Source organism: Paroedura picta, chromosome 1 (genome assembly GCF_049243985.1).
Source record: "Paroedura picta isolate Pp20150507F chromosome 1, Ppicta_v3.0, whole genome shotgun sequence".
Taxonomy (NCBI): domain Eukaryota; kingdom Metazoa; phylum Chordata; class Lepidosauria; order Squamata; family Gekkonidae; genus Paroedura; species Paroedura picta.
Window position 1 is genome coordinate 14673404 of NC_135369.1, and position 16884 is coordinate 14690287.

At 52.4% G+C, this 16884-nt stretch overlaps 1 protein-coding gene across 1 annotated transcript; it reads left to right on the forward strand.

Moving 5' to 3' along the window:
* Positions 1-10951, forward strand: TMEM151A (transmembrane protein 151A). Its single transcript, XM_077323036.1, has 2 exons — positions 1-492; positions 6104-10951. The coding sequence occupies exons 1-2, from the start codon at positions 400-402 to the stop codon at positions 7463-7465; spliced, it is 1455 nt and encodes a 484-aa protein (XP_077179151.1). The 5' UTR covers positions 1-399; the 3' UTR covers positions 7466-10951.
* The last annotated feature ends 5933 nt before the right edge of the window (positions 10952-16884 follow it).

A 16884-nucleotide genomic window follows, 5' to 3' on the forward strand; every position in this document is an offset into this window, starting at 1 on the left:
GCCTGCCAGGCAGGTGCTCTAATCTAGGCGTCGCTGGCCTCGGCCTCGGCTCGCTCTGCCCACCGGGCGGCTTCTGCGGCCAGTCTGTCCCCGCTGCGGCTCATCCACACGTGCAAAGCCGCGGCAGTGCCGGGAGTGCCGCACGTCTGAACGGGGACCAAGGCGGGCGGCCGGTGGCGGCGGCGGCGGGTTCCGGAGCGGGCTCCCTTCCAGGCGCTGGGAGAGGGCGGAGCCGCGGCGCCGGGCGCACGGGCGGAGAGGCGAGGCGGGCGAGGCAGGCGAGGCGGCGGGCCGGGGAGAAGGGCTCTCGATGCGCCGCTGCAGCCGCGGGGCCGCCGAGCCCCTCTCCCGCGCCTAACATGCGGCCGGGGCGCCTGCTGGCGGCGCCACGCGTGAACCATGCCCGGCGCGGGGGAAGAAGACGGCGCGCAGCAGCCCGGCGCCGGGGAGCTGCCCACCCTCACCCCGGCCGGGGGTCCCCCTCGCGAGGAGGTGAGGCCGCGGGGGGCGCACACGTCCACGACTTTGGATCGGGCCGGGGGCCGCGCTCGGCTGGGCTGGGCTGCGCTGGGCGCTCGGAGAGGCGAGCCCGTCCTTCCCCGCCGCCTGCAAACTTGGGCAGGAAACAATGGGCGCCGGGCATGGGGGGGAGCGTGGGGAGACCTTGTCTGCGGGAAGGGGGGGCAGGATCGGGACCCTCCCGGCTTAGCCTTTCCCCGCCGGTGGGCGAGGCGGGCCCGGCGGCGGGGGCGGCGGCAGGGAGAAGCGAGGTGTCGCCGATTCTGCTGCAGGGAACACGTGCCTCCTTTTGTACATTATTAATAGCCCCGCCGGGGTTAAAAATAAACCCGGATTTCTGGCCCGGCCCGGGGGGAGGGGGGGGGGAGAGAGAGAAGAAGACCTGGCTGCATCTGACCCCCCCCCCTCCATCCCCCTCCCCGATCTGGCATCGATCCGGAGTTGAGGATCCGGGGGCGTGCAGAGAAGGGCTCGGCCCCCGGAGAAGCCCCCGTGCAAAGCTGCTGCCTGCGGGAGGAGAGCGAGGCTTTTTTGGGGGGAGGGGGATCTGCAGGAAATGTGGGGGATCCGTGTGTTTGCGGTGCGCTTTGCTACCGGCCGTGGGGGGGGGGGGGGGGAGGCAGGGGCCGCCCGCGCCAAGTTCTGCATTGCACCAAGGCGTCCGTCCTTCTCCCCTCTCGCTCGGGCGGGCGGGCGGCAGCGACTCCTGACGGGCTCGGAGCTGATGGAAAGGAGCCCTTCGGAGAGAAAAGGGGGAGACAAAGGCGGCGGCGGGGGGGGGGGAGAGAAAAGCCTGCCGCTGACTGATGCTGGCTCCCCCCCCCCCGCCCAAGAAATAAAGGAACGGAAGCGTCGCCTGCATCCATGATCTCCATCTCTTTCTGCCCCACTCCACCCAACCAAGTGTGTGGGGGGAGATCGGTGGGGAGAAGGGGATGGGAGGGAGCTACTGTGGAGAGAGCCTCTCCCCCCCTCCCTGCCCCATAGGCCCACCCCACACTCTCTTCCACCCTTGGGACCAGCGTCTCCCCCCTGCATGTCAAGGAGGCGGGTGCCTTAACGTGGTGGCTTCGCCTTTTGGTGGGCCTTGCAGCTGCCTCCTCTCCAGGGACTGGCCCCCTGAATTTGGGAGGGGGGGGGGAAGGTCCTTAAGATATGCCCTTATCGAAGTCGGATTGTCTCAAAGCTCCCTCTGGTCTCTGCTGCCCCACCTTCCCCAGATCTGGGACTGGGGACCTTCAGACCTCCAACCAAGCATTGGCTCCCACAGGCCGAAGAAGCCCTTCTTTGGGCTTTGCTTCTGACGTTGGTTTCCCCCTTGGGAGCTCAGGACGACAGCCCTGCCAGGAAGGGTAGCTTCAGAAACAGTGACCGAGCCCAAGGTCACCGGGGCTTTTTTTCACGGGAAATGGGGATTCGAACCTGGGTCTCCCCAGGCCTAGTCCAGCCCTAACTTGGCTCTTACAAGTAATCATTAGGCTCACAGTTCTGTCTCCTTCTCCAGAGGAAACTCAATATAATTCATAGCAGTGTACCATGACGTAGTGGCTTGGGTTATTTCTTGGTAGTGAGTTCAAGTGTGGATGTGGTGGAGAACTTGGCTTGATTCCTGACTCCTCCTCCACATGCAGCCAGCTAGGTGACCTTGGGCTAGTCACAGTTGTGAGACTGCTGTTCTCACAGAGCAGTTCTCTCAGAGCTCTCTCAGCCCCATCTCCCTCACTGGGTGCCTGTTGTGGGGAGAGGAAGGGAAGGCGACTTGTAAGCCACTTTGAGACTTCTTCTGGTGGTAAAAAATGGGGCAAAAAACCAACTCCTCTTCTTCAGCAACACCCAGGCCTGAATAATAATATGGTGCTGCTATTCCTCGAGTCTAGGAAAGGATTCCGAGTTGGCACCTGGAGCAGTCATGCTGAGCTGTTTAATTAAGGCTGGCGTTTATTTATCTAATTCAGTTACACCCCACTTTTCTCCTCCCCAGGGGGGGACACAAAGTGGGTTACCGCACGCTCGGCTTCATTTTATCTTCACTCCAGCCTGGTGAGGGAGGTTAGAACCATAGAATCATAGAGTTGGAAGGGGCCATACAGGCCATCTAGTCCAACCCCCTGCTCAATGCAGGATCAGCCCAAAGCATCCTAAAGCATCCAAGAAAAGTGTGTATCCAACCTTTGCTTGAAGACTGCCAGTGAGGGGGAGCTCACCACCTCCTCAGGCAGCCTATTCCACTGCTGAGCTACTCTGTGAAAATTTTATCCTGATATCTAGCCTATATCATTGTAGTTTAAACCCATTACTGCGTGCCCTTTCCTCTGCAGCCAATGGTTGCAGGTTAAGCTGAGAGGGACCGACCCCGGGTCACCCAGCGATCTTCTCTGGCGGAGTGCGGGGGCTCAAACCCAGGTTGCTCAGATCCTGTTTTGACACCACCTGCCCTGCCATGCGAGTGCTCAGAGATTTAGCAGTCTGGAACATAATGCTCCGACCTTTCCCCTTCCCCCCTAATTTCCTGTTTCTAAATCCTTCGCCTCCTTGAGTGACCCAGTGGAGGAACTCAGGTGAGCAGATTCTCTGAGATTCGTATGGATGCTCGGACGATTGCTGTCACTCTTATCGGTTTTGTTGTCAAGATTCAGGTACAGTGACACCTCACGAGGTGTCAAGGCAAGAGATGTGGTGGCTTGTCATGGCCTACCTCTGCACAGCACCTTCCCTGGTTATCTCCCACCGAAGTAATACCTGCGGCTGGCCCTGCTTAGCTTCCGAGATCAGGGTAGCTGGGCCCATCAGAGAAGAATCATAGAGTTCCATGGGGCCAGACAGACCGTCTAGTCCAGGGGTGGCCCAACTGTGGGTCTCTAGATATCCGTGAGAGCCAGTTTGGTGTAGTGGTTAGGAGTGCGGACTTCTAATCTGGCAAGCTGGCTTCGATTCCTCAGTCCCCCACATGCAGCCAGCTGGGTGACCTTGGGCTCGACAGCCCTGATAAAGCTGTTCTGACCAAGCAGTAATGTCAGGGCTCTCTCAGCCTCACCCACCCCACAGGGTGTCTGTTGTGGGGAAGGGAAGGTGAATGTAAGCCACTTTAAGATTTTGGATAGAAAAAGCGGCATATAAGCACCAACTTTTCTTCTACAATTCTCCTGCCAGCCTTGACTGGTGCTCATGGGAATTGTAATCTATGGACAGCTGAAGAGCCAGTTTGGCTACCCCTGATCTAATCCAGCCCCCTGCTCAAGCTTCTTATCACTAAAGCCAGGTAAATCAAACAATAAAACTTTTCGTGGTCTCTGCCGCTTGTTTATGACTGCTGGACGAAGAGGTACTGGTTTAAATCCTTTTTTCGTGTTTAGAGGGGAAATCCCCATCTCCCTGCATGTAGAAAGCATCCCTTTCCCCCAACATCCTAGTTATTTCAAATGCAGGGAGTTTGTTGTTTAGAATCGCCCTCTGTTTCTGAGAGGGGGAGGCAGTAGAATCGGAGTACGCAAAGAGTGTTTTTTGCCTTACCAGCTTGAATATGGAAAGTGATATGACCAGTGGTGGGAGGGATGACACAGTGCCAAAGAATGACTAGGAAGGGCAATTCAAGGTAGTGCTGGTGTGTGTGTGTCTGTGTGTGTGGGGGGGGGGTCAGTTGTAGAAGTCTGTTCACTTCTTGGCTTGGGGATGATGAAGTCATCTGAACTTTGACCACTGTGTTTGATCAGCACCCCCAGGGAACAGCAAGACTGTTGATTGGCACAGAGGATTTGGGAGGCAGGATTTGCACTTGGTCCTTGTTTTAGGGAAGGGAAGAAGCGGAGCTTCATCCAAGGAGGGGACCGTATCCAGCAGGGGAATTACTGGGGCAGAAAGACAATTGACGACCAGGGTTGGCTCTGCCTCTTGTAATCTTTGCTCGTTATAACAGGCCGTCAGGAAGGTTGCCATCTCCAGCCTGGGAAATACCTGGAGATTCGGGGGCTGGAGCCTAGGAATGGCAGTTTTGGGAGAGACCTTAGCAGGGTACAGTGCCGTGGAGTCCCAAACTGCTGTTCCTTCCGGGGGAACTGACCCTGGTTGACTGGAGATCAGTGGGAATAGCAGGAGATTACCAGGTGCCAGCTGGAGGTTGGCAACCCTAGTTATGGTGTCTCAATGGCATTGGGGCTCTGACATTCTCCCATATGTTCTGGGGAGGTTCATAATTCAAGGGAGGGAAGTCTAGTGAACAGTCACAACAACCAGGATTCCTGGGCCCATTCCCGATACCTGGGAAGAGGGAATTCCACAATGGAGGTCCAATTTCCCAGCCTCTTCCTAACCTCTCCCAGTGATTGGAGGACATTTCCTTCCACCTCACCTCTCAATCGGGTGTTTTGCTTCTTCAGCTCCATAACACCTTCTCTCCAGTCTCTGAACGCATTAGTGCAAATGGACGGGATGTCGGAGGCCCGTCCTGACCCCCCTCTCCATGGGGTCTTCCTAAAAGCTCTTTGCTGTTGGCGGTTCTCCCAGAGGCTTCTGCCGAGCTTTTAGAGCCAGGGAAGGGGAGGGGTGGGGAGGATGGGAAGAAAGGGCAAGTTGAACGTGGAGGAAATTGAGTGGCAACGCCCCCTCGGCTCCCGCAAACTGGCATCACGAGGGAGTCATCTCGCACACACCCCATTTAGAGGAACACAACGGATCCATTCCCAAGGACCATAGCCAGATCTGGGATGGAACAAACAATTCCTGTCGGCCAGAAGTGTGGTGGTGGTAGACCAGTTTGCATTGGCTTTAGCCATCCGGATTGCAAGCTGTCTGATGTGTTCAAAATAAGAGGTTTAGTTCATCAGGTAGTTTTAAGCAAATTAAACCATACGTGCTGAGTGAACCTCGGGCATCGTGGCTCCCTTCTGTTGATTGGCTGAGCCTGCAGGATCCTGGGGCAGTTGAGAGACCCAGGGTGACCTGGGTTTGAATCCCCACTTCTACTGTGATTTTGGGCCCGTCACCAAATCTGAGTTTGCCTACCTCCCGGGGCTGTTGTGGGAGAATACAGGAGGTGAGAACAACCGTCTAAAAGCTGCCTTTATATGCTGCAAAGCAGCATATAAATAAATGAGCGCAGGTACAACTGGGTAGAAGGTAGCCTGTTTCTTTAGAGGAGAAGAAGAGCTAGGTTCTTATACTCTGCTTTTCACTACCCAATGGAGCCCCAAAGCAGCTTACAAGCCCCTCTGCTCCCCACAACAGACATCCTATAAGGTAGGTGGGACTGAGGGAGCTCTGCGATAGCAGCCCTAAAGAGAACTGTTACTAGCCCAAGGTGGCTGCATGTGGACGAGCGGGAAATCCAACCTGGTTCTCTAGGTTAGAACCCACCATTCTTAACCACTACAACAAATTACATATTGCTCATCGTGAGAATTTGAGACTTGAGCCTCTTAAATATTAAAACACTGAACATTTGGCATGGGGATTTGGGACATTACAGAGGATGGTCCCAAGTCTAAGCTCTGTAGTCTGCCATCATCTTTTTCTTTCTTTCTCTCTCTCTCTCTCTCTTTCTACTCTGGTCTCCTTCCCTCCCTCCTGTCACTTTCCCCATGGTGAGCAGCAGCGACCCTTGAAGCAGTCCCTGAGCAGCTCCCTTTGCCGCGAGTCCCACTGGAAATGCCTGGTCCTCACCCTGTTGATGTATGGCTGCTTCGGCGTCATGGCCTGGTGCCGCCTCTCGACGGTAACCCGCATGAACTATGACAGCTCCTACCGGGGCACCTCCATGATCTACCATGACAGCCCGTGCTCCAACGGTTACATCTACATCCCGCTGGCGTTCCTGGGGATGCTCTATGTGGTCTACCTGGTGGAATGCTGGCACCGCTTCGCCAAGGGCCAGATGCAGTACCGCGTGGACACGGCCAGCGTGTACGAGAAGGTGCAGCGCATGCAGCAGGCCACGCCGTGCATCTGGTGGAAGGCCATCAGCTACCACTACATCCGCCGCACCCGGCAGGTGACCCGCTACCGCAACGGGGACGCCTACACCACCACCCAGGTCTACCACGAGCGGGTCAACACGCACGTGGCGGAGACGGAGTTCGACTACTCAGGCCACGGGGTGAAGGATGTGTCCAAGGAGCTGCTGGGGCTCTCGGATTACCCCGTCACCAAGTTGCGCTTCACCAAGTGTTTCAGCTTCGCCACCGGGGAGGCGGAGGCGGCGTACCTGACCCAGCGGGCTCGCTTCTTTGGCGAGAACGAGGGCCTGGATGATTACATGGAGGCCCGCGAAGGGATGCACCTCAAGAACGTGGACTTCAAGGAGCACATGCTGGTCTTCCCCGACCCGGGGCGTCCCCCGTGGTACACCCGCCGCTGGGTCTTCTGGCTGGCCTCTTTCCTTCTGCTCTCCTGGCCGCTGAGAGTCCTGTCCGAATACCGCACGGCCAACGTGCACTACCACGTGGAGAAGCTCTTCGGGGCGGACGACGGGCCCAGCCCCCTCGACGCCGCCGGGGCTTACGGGCGCCGCATCTCGCGCGTCAACACCGTGGACATGACCGAGCTGGAGTGGCACATCCGGTCCAACCAGCAGCTGGTGCCCAGCTACTCGGAAGCCATGCTGATGGACTCCACCGTGGTGGCCGGGGCGGCCTACCTGCGCAGCTGCCAGCGCTGCCGCCGGACTGTCAGCAGCAACTCCTTGCCCTCCCGGGGCACCCGCGCGCTCTACGCCCGCCTCCCTTTCAGCTGCAGCCGCTTCTCGCTGAGCGGGGCGCGACGGTGCGGGGGAGTCCTCCGCAGCCTGAGCGGGAGCCACGTGGGGAGCAGCATCGAGACGGAGCCGCTGGAGAGCCCGCCCTGCTACCAAGATGCTTTGTATTTCCCCGTGCTGATCGTGCATGGCGGGGAAGGGTGTCACCGCAACGGACATCGGCAAGGGCCCGTGGGGAGGTCATCGGGGACCCCACTGTGATCCTACCGGGAAGGGCGGTGGAGACGAAGCCCCCTTGTGGCCCCTGGGGATTGGGGCCAAGAACGGGAGGGAAGAATCGGGCGAGACCCTTGTCCCTTTCCTCCCCCTTCCCTTCCAGCGACCCGTAAGCCAGGCAATAGGTGGGTTTTTTTGGGTCAACCCCCTTTTTCTTGACATTCTGCTCCGAGGATAACGAGAGAATTTCACATTGTCGTTATTATTTGCAAAGAAAGCCGACGTCCGCTTGTTTTGCACCGTTTGCCGCGGTCCCCGCCTGCGTGAAAGAGGAACGTGGAGTTTTTCATCAGGATTTCGGAGAGTAGAAAGAGGGTGTCTAGATGGAGATGGGGCTTTTGGGGGGGGTGCAGTGGGTTAGTAGTCTTAGGAGGAAGTCTAAGGGGCAGTGTGGGGCACTGAGGCCATTGCTCCTGATCTCTGGGAGCCCCCCCCCCCATGACAGAGACCCCGCCTTCTGAGACTTTGTCAGACGCTGCCTACATGCCTCAGTCATGAGGACTAGAATGTTGAATTCTGTACTGCTAATTGGCAGGTGCGTTTGGTTTGTGGGCATGGGAAAGACCTGTCCCCCCCTTAGGTTCAGGCAGGGGAATTCACCCATAGAGGTATCTGAGCAGGACAAACGCTTCCACCATTTCTCATGGATCCTTGCACTGTGACAGATCACAAAAATATAAAGAGCCAGGCTTGTCCCTTCCCCCACCCGCTCCAGAATTCTGTCAACATTTCCTTTCCTTGAGCATGGCCTCATGGGGAATAAATCCAGTGGGGGCTGTTTGCTGTTGTGGTAGCAAAATGGAACATCTGTGTTTAGGGGTAGTGTACCGGCGAATGCCAGATGGGGGGGGGGCAAAGAACACAGGAAGGCCAGGGCCTTCCTGCCCTTCCTGCAGGCTTCCTGGAAGGATCTGTCGGAGAAGGGATGCGGGCCTAGATGGCCCCTTTGTCTGATCCTGCAGGATGTACAATAGATCAGTAGGACATGGACACATGCGCACAGTGTGACTCTGAATGCCAGAGGCTGGAAGTGGGGTGGACTTGTGGGTCTGCAGTGGGAGAGTGACATTCGAGTCCAGTAGCCCCTTCAACACTGACGCGGTTTCCAGAGTCTGATCTTTCAAGAGGAAAAGCTCTCTTCATCAGATGCAAGTAGGAATGGCAATCCCTGGGTCCTTTTATCCCCCTTCTACCTGGAATGTAAAGGATCACAGCTCTCTGTTCCTACTTGTATCCGATGATGGGAGCTTTGTTTTTTGCAAGCGCCTACGCTGGAAATCTTGTTGGTCTTTAAGGTGTGACCGGACTTGACTCTAGCTTTTAACCCATGCAGGATTGGATGGACCATGAACCAGTTGAGGGGTGGGGAGGGAATCCTCTAGGGCAGAATTGAAAAGGGGACAAAGCCAGGCTTGTGGTCAGCGTTGTCTGCCATTCAGGGCTATTGTTACAGCTGGAATAGAGGACCCACTGGGAAATAGTTGGGTGTTGAGGGGGATTACGCTAAAGTGAGGATTCAGAACGGAAAGGCAATTCAGTCCCCTCCCCCCACCCGCAAGACACATTCCCCATTAATTAGTTCTCGTCTGACTCTGACACAGTTGCCCGCAGGCTGGCAATTTATATTAAAGCTAGAGATTGCAAAGTGGGTTAACAGCCCTTCTCTTCTGGCCAGGGAATTTTAGGACTTGTGGGTCTGTCAATGGCTGGTGGCAGTAAGAACGGAGACAAACTGGAAGTTCCCTGCTTCCTTACCGAACTACAGTTCCCAGCATTCTTTGGGGCAGACAAGGGCGCTCTAGCTGTAGCGATCCTCCACAACTGGCTAATGACTGCTATAGCAGTACGATAGTACCAGATCCGAGAGTGGTACAAAACAGATTTTGAATGTAGATATGTCTCCGAGTCTGGAAATGTTAAGAGCATTCATTCATTCGTTTCCTGCCCCTTCGACAAAAGAGGGTTCTCACGGGACGGTGTTTGCTGGGCTGGGGCTCTTTCGGCCTCCCTCCATCAAGTGGGTGGGGCTTATTTCATGATCCCAATTTGGGGGTGGATTCGTCTTGTATAGCACACAGGTTAAGATCCTCCCCTCTCGTTCCTGGGGGAAATGGGGCGAGAAAAGGGGGTGGGAATTTTTCAGTATGCACAGCCTCCCTGTCCCATTGAGGCTATGGGGTGTGCGCGCACGATGGGCCCCGGTGTTCCGAGTGTGTTCCACGTCTGCGCATGCGCTCCGGATCGGATCTAGGCCTTGATTTTTCTGTCCTCTCTGGGTAAGAAATCTACCCAGGCAACCATGGCCGACCCTCACCATCTCTCTCTCCCTCTCTCTCTCTGGGGAGTGACCTATTTAGAAGAGGCTTAGTTGTGAAATGCGAACATGGAGAAAGGGGGAAGAAAACCCAGAGGAGTTCAGGGTGGGAGTGGTGAGCGTGGGAGGTCGGACCGTGACATTGAAACAAAATAAAATAACTTTGGCGTCCTTTCCGCACTGAGCAATAAAGCTCTTCCAAGGTGGATGGGTGTGTCCGGTTGTGTTTTTGTCAGAAGACCCACCTCCCCCTCAGAATGGCCAATGATGGGGCTGGAGGGGGTGGGAAGGGGAGGGGCCCCGGGTGGGCGTGTCTACCGCCATGCTTCCCAGTCATATTCTGCACAAACCTCAGGGGTCTCTCAAAGCCTGAAGAAGGTTTCAGAGGTTTCTCAGTGGTAAAAAAGGTGAGAAAGGCTGGTCTACTCAGATTGGAAGTGGCTCCAGTGTATCTCAGGTAGGGGGTCTTCCTTTCACATCTCCTGCATCCCAGTCCTTCTAAAGGCAGATGCCGGGGATTGAACCTGGGGCCTTCTGTATGCAAAGCAAAGGCTCTTCCAATGAGACACAGCTCCTCCCCCCCCCTCACAAACGTACATCATAAAGTGACCATTCCAATTTAGTCCTCTTAGACTGTTGCCCCCTGTACATCAATAAACAATACTGCTAAATTATTGACTGTAACCATTTACAGCTTGCTTAAAGTGAACAGTGTCTGGAGTATACATCCCCCCCCCAGTATTTTTGCCCCAAGCCTGTTTAACCTTTGAGGGTACACAAATACTGCACAAGTTCATTAATGATAATAATATAATAAGTTCTTATTTATATCCCACCCTTCCACATCACTCAGGGTGGGTAACAATTTTTAAAATAATTTTTAAATGAGTTAAACGTTTATCAGGTGATATGGCCCTAGATGATCAGGTTGACCCACCTGCCCCTCCCAAAATGGCCAGTGATGGGCCGGGAGGGGGTAGGGAGGGGCGCTGGGTGGGTGAGTCCACAGCTATGCTTCCCAACCGTATTCTGGGTGATCCCACCACAACTGGGGGTTTCTCAAAGTCTGAAATTTGTTTCAGCGGGTTCTCAGTGGTATAGTGAAAAAATTGAGAACGTCTGAGTTAGGGCTTTTAAGGTTAAGACCAACACCTTCATCAGGGGTCCCCAAATGTTCTGAGCCTGTCTTTGGAATTCACAAAACAGCTGCCACGGATGGAACCAGCTACAAAATGTCTCCTGCAGTTTATGTTCCGTCACAGTGAAGAGCCCTTTTTTCCCTTTAAAAGCCATGAATGTGTCTTGGTTCTTTAAAATCTTGTTTGTGAAGGAACCATGCTAGTGTGAATTATTCAGTGTGCAAAAGAAGCATTCTGTGTCAAGTCACTCTGGTTTCTCGAGGTCGTCATGTTTTAGTACTGTGAAACACAGTGCCTTTTGCTACTGCTAATTAAAATGTCTTTTTCTGGAAAATTTTCTATCTCAAGATGACATTAGGAATTTGACTTGGGGTAGAAGTATAAAATCATAGAGTTGGAAGGGATCCTACAGGTCATCTAGTCCAACCCCCTGCTCAATGAAGGATCAGCCTGAAGCACCCAAAATAAGGATCTGTCCAGCTACTGCTTAGAATCCTAGAACCACAGAGTTGGAAAAGACCCTACAGGCCATCTAGTCCAACTTAATGCAGGATCAGCCTCGCATCCCGGATATCTGTTCTGCTGCTGCTTGAAGACTGCCTAATGTAATATTTTTACGCTTTTATAAAGGGTTCTCTCTTGCCCCGGACAATGGACCAGAACCAATGGGATGAAATTAATTCCGTCTCAACATCCGGAAGAAGTGGTTTCTCAGTGGAACAGGCTTCCTCGGGAGATGGTGGGCTCTCCATCTTTGGAGATTTTTAAACAGAGGCTGGATAGCCATCTGACAGAGAGGCTGATTCTGTGAAGGTTCAAGGGGGTGGCAGGTTACAGTGGATGAGCGATTGAGATGTGGGTGTCCTGCATAGTGCAGGGGGTTGGACTAGATGACCCAGGAGGTCCCTTCCATGATTCAATTATTCTAATATAGCACTGTATTCCCCAGAAACATCCAACTGCACTTCTCTTTCAGTGAAATCCCTGCTGTATGTTTCCCAAGCAAAGAGCCAACAATTTGTTCCTTTAAATTTATTTCCTTTCTCTCTGTTCCTGGTCACAGTATCCATGGATCGATTGTTGTAGTTAAGGGGGTGGGCAGGCAGGATGAAGTGCTGCTTTACATTTTGCAGGGAAAGCCTTTGCTCCATTTCTTGTTTCTTTATTTTGATAATCATGATTACAAAAATTGCATTTGAAAGCCTAAGTTTGCAAACAAACCGGAGATGCCAGAGACTCGAACCCAGGACCGTTTGCATGCAAAGCAAGTAATTAAGCTCCGAGTCCTCTGAAACTAGAAAGTTCCCATTGGTCTACTGAATGTTCTTTCTGTTGCACCAGCTCTTGGGGATCACTAGTGGAGAATCTTTCTTAACCCTGCTTAACTGGAATCTACCGCCCTTCCAGAACGGAGGTAGGACAGCCATTCCAAGGCTGAGTTTCATGGCTACAAAAGAATTGGAACACTTCTACCTGTAGGATGTTCTTAAACAAAAATTTGACGTGGGGGTGGCTCAAATGAAGTGCAATCCCCCTCAGTTACAGACTGAAGTGGTACAGCCCAATTATGTCAATAATCCTTGACCCTTAAAAAAAATAGATCTGAGGTTTGGAACTCAATCCCTTGTATAGTTTCTCCCCTTTGGGAAAATTTAATATTGTCCATCTCCTTAGGGGGCAGGGATCTGTTTTCTGTATGGTGCTGCGTATATTTGGGTATTATCAAAACAGAATTATTCATAACACGATGTAAATAGGCCTTATGGAGTTTACCTGAAGTAACGCTAAATAAATAATAAGTTGTTGAATGGCATTTTCAATAGAGACTTGCCCTGGAGAAACCCTTTTTCTAAAAAAAAAGCCACCACTACCTAATCCTGAAATCTTTGGGATGAATTATTTTTTAAATAATTCATTATTTTTTAAATAATTCGAGAGCCAATTTGGTGTAGTGGTTAGGAGTGCGGACTTCTAATCTGGCATGCCGGGTTCGATTCTGCGCTCCCCCACATGCAACCAGCTGGATGACCTTGGGCTCGCCACAGCACTGATAAAACTGTTCTGACCGGGCAGTGATATCAGGGCTCTCCCAGCCTCACCCACCCCACAGGGTGTCTGTTGTGGGGAGAGGAAAGGGAAGGCAACTGTAAGCCGCTTTGAGCCTCCTTCGGGTAGGGAAAAGCGACATATAAGAACCAACTCTTCTTCTTCTTCTTCTAAAGCAATCCTCCAAAAGCCTGTGCATCAAATTCCCGGCTGTTGTACCTTATGCACCTCCAACTCAATCCAGCACCTACAAATGGAACCTGAATTAGGGGACGGTTTTTTAAGAGCACATTTGTTGTGGCATAATGTACTTGTGAATGTCACTTCCACGGCTCCGGAAAAGAAAAGAAAAATTAAAGACATTCTAATTGATTTCCCACTAATTACACCACATCAACGAATGCTACGAAAGTTAGCAGCTGCTGTTTGACACTGAATCCTTCCCCCTCAGAATGTTAGCTGAGCACCTTTCTCCTAAAAGGTTTTTTTTCTGGCTCACAATGTTTCTTCCTTTGTCTCTTTCTTCTAAAGATGTCAGAATGGCGTATGTTATTCCCCACACCTCCTCTTCCCCTCACAACGGCCTTGCAGGATTAGAAGCCAGTGGAAGAAAGGACTGCTGGCTGGTCCATTATATCCCAGTGAAATTCATGACCCTGTGGTGAATTTGAACTCAGGTCCTAGTCAGATATTTTTGGTGGGTGGCTAATCTTAAACGAGATTCTCTGCTTATGTTGGGCATTTAACATGATGGGTGTCCACACCCGGATAATCTTACAAGATTCTGTGTGCATGGTGGACATAGAACAGGGCCGGTGCCCACAGCTGAGTATTTGATAGGAATCTACACAGAAATTCTGTGATGTTATTACTACATAAAACTTTTGTGGACCATCTTTTTAAAAAACTTTTAAAATGGGTGTGTAATTTACCAAAGACACAGAATTCTAAGCTCAACAACAATCCCCAGGGTTCAAGGCTGTCATCTGACAGCGCTGTGGCATATTGGGCCAGAGAGAATTCCAGCGCATGTATGTGGCTGAATAAGCACATACACATGAGCTGAGAGATAATTTTGGGGAAGCAGATGAGTTGATTTCCGGCTTCTACCAAGAAATCTCATAAATAACATGTGTATCATTGGTTGTATTTATTTATTTGATTTGATGATTTCTATACTGCCCTCCCAGCGAGCTGCTGATTCTGAATCCTGATCCCGGGTGACAAACTCATTCCCAAAAGACATTTAGAGCATGGTTTTCCTAAGCACAAAATGCCTTTTCCTTTGACGAAAAGATAACCCTGATGCAATGCAATAGAATAGCCATTTTGATTCTGTGCAGCTCTGCAAAGGAATTATTCCTTAGTCCATTTGTGCTGTAGAAGTACAGTTGCCAACCTCCATATCAGGCCTGAAGATCTCCCAGAATCATGACAGATCCCCAGACTACAGGGATCTATTCCTTGGGAGAAAAATTGCTTCTTTGAAGGATGAAAACTGATGACATCACACCCCGCTGTCCCCAGGCTCCACCCCCACATTGCCAAGAATTTCCCTACCTGGAGCTGGTAACTCTAAAAAGCAAAGCTGCATGGCCAGTAGAGAGCCAGTTTGGTGTAGTGGTTAGGAGTGCGGACTTCTAATCTGGCATGCCAGGTTCGATTCTGCACTCCCCCACATGCAACCAGCTGGGTGACCTTGGGCTCGCCACGGCACTGATAAAACTGTTCTGACCGGGCAGTGATATCAGGGCTCTCTCAGCCTCACCCACCTCACAGGGTGTCTGTTGTGGGGAGAGGAAAGGGAAGGCGACTGTAAGCCGCTTTGAGCCTCCTTCGGGTAGGGAAAAGCGGCATATAAGAACCAACTCTTCTTCTTCTTCTTCTTTCAACTTACCTTCATTCTTCTGGGTCTCTAACCTGGAGAGCCGGGTTTGATTCCCTGCTCCTCCATGTGCAGCCAGCTGTGTGACCTTGGGCTTGTCATAGTTCTGTTAGAGCTGTTCTCACAGCAGTTCTGTCAGAGCTCTCAGCCTCACCTCCTTCACAGGCTGTCCGTTGTGGGGAGAGGAAGTGAAGGCGATTGTAAGGCGTTTTGAGACTCCATTTATTTGTTTATTTATTAGTTTGTTTATTTTTTATTTTTGTGCAGTGAAAAGCGAAGTATAAAAACCAACTAGAATCATAGAATCATAGAGTTGCAGATGACATCCTGGGTCTTCTAGTCCAACCCCCTGCACTATGCAGGACACTCACATCCCAATCGCTCTGTAATCTGCCACCCCCTTGAGCCTTCGCAGAGTCAGCCTCTCTTCCTCCTTTTTCTAAGCAACCACCATGGACCTAGGAGCTACACAGTTAATGATAAGAACAGTGAAGCCCTTGGTTATCTGGGATAGAGATCATGGCTTGCATCTCAGTTTCAACACCAAAGATACAAGTAACTTCAGATCAGCCACATGGAATACAGAGTCCAATCCTGATTTAACATTTGCTTCATCTGCCTCTATCCAAATCTGCTCTAAGGACTTTTCCAGACAGTCAGCATCAACCTGTAATCCTCGTGCTCCAAATACCCATCACCAGGTTTGTCTCAAGGCCATGATGGGACATATGGAGGGCAGATTGGCAAGCTTTCAGTGAAGATCTGTATAGGGCTGATTCTGCACTTACTTTGTTTTTTTCCGTTGTGGATCCTGCTGCATTCAGATCAATTTGAACTACCCTGTGAGGTAGGTGAGGCTGAGAGAGCTCTGAGAGAACTGCTCTGTGAGAAGTGCTCTTAACAGGTCTGTGACTAGCCCAAGGTCAGCCAGCTGGCTGCATGCGGAGGAGCGGGGAATCAAACCAACCTGGCCAGATTAGGAGCCGCATCTCTTAACCACTACTACTAGTATATACTTTGTGTGTAACTCTGCCGTACAATAAATAAATAATAAAAACCTCTCAGGTTGGTGAGAATAAAGAGACGGAGAGGAGAAATGAGAGAAGCCGTTTCGGGTCCCCGTTGGGGGAGAAAGGTGTTTTATCAATAAATGAATTAAATAAAATGTGGGGTGGCTGTCCTCAGCAGTCCGGGAGCCGGAGAAAACAATACAGCATCTGTAACCTGGGGACAAGCATCCCTGCCTCTTGCTCGCTGACATTCCAGATGGCAAATTAAGCACCGATTCCCATGTTTAGATGGTTTAGATCAGGGGTAGTCAAACTGCGGCCCTCCAGATGTCCATGGACTACAATTCCCAAGAGCACCTGCCAGCGAATGCTGGCAGGGGCTCCTGGGAATTGTAGTCCATGGACATCTGGAGGGCCGCAGTTTGACTACCCCTGGTTTAGAAGGCACCCAGCGCGGTACGCTTCCTTGGTTCCGCAGCAGCTACCGCGAGCGGCAGAGAGCGAGGTCGCCGTGGCAGCAGGCAGACGGAGTCAATTGTTCGGAAGTAAGTCACTTCCCCGCGGGTGGTGGCTGCTGGGGACCTTGCCGCCCGGTCCAGGCTCCCAGCATCCTCGCCCTCCCAGGGTCGCCATGGAGACGGTTGCTGAGTGACAGGGAGGCAGCATCCCTGGACTCGCTGGCCATCCAGCACCGGCTTTGAAGAATCTCATACCTTCCGCCAGCCCTGGCCGTGGCTGGACTGTCTCCTTCCACACCGCCCCACACCGGCCCTGCCCCGCAGATTGGCTGCTCCTCCTGGGAGCCGCCCTGTGCTAACCGATGACGGCATCGCCTTGCCTTGCATTCAAGACACCTCATGGGTTTGGAAGGCCAGGAGAATGCAAACGAGAAGCAGTGCAGAAACAAAGGGGAATCAAACCCTGCCGGAAAGGGAATGACAAAAGGCGGCCAAAGGTGGAGGTGAATTGAGGGGATGTAACGATCAGCCTTTTCATGTATGCTTGATAGG

What these genes read in the sequence shown, in the direction of transcription:
- TMEM151A (XM_077323036.1), top strand. Translation starts at nt 400, where the DNA reads ATGCCCGGCGCGGGGGAAGAAGACGGCGCGCAGCAGCCCGGCGCCGGG. An exon ending in GGGGTCCCCCTCGCGAGGAG is followed by an intron (nt 493 to 6,103) that starts GTGAGGCCGCGG and finishes CATGGTGAGCAG; the next exon opens with CAGCGACCCTTGAAGCAGTC.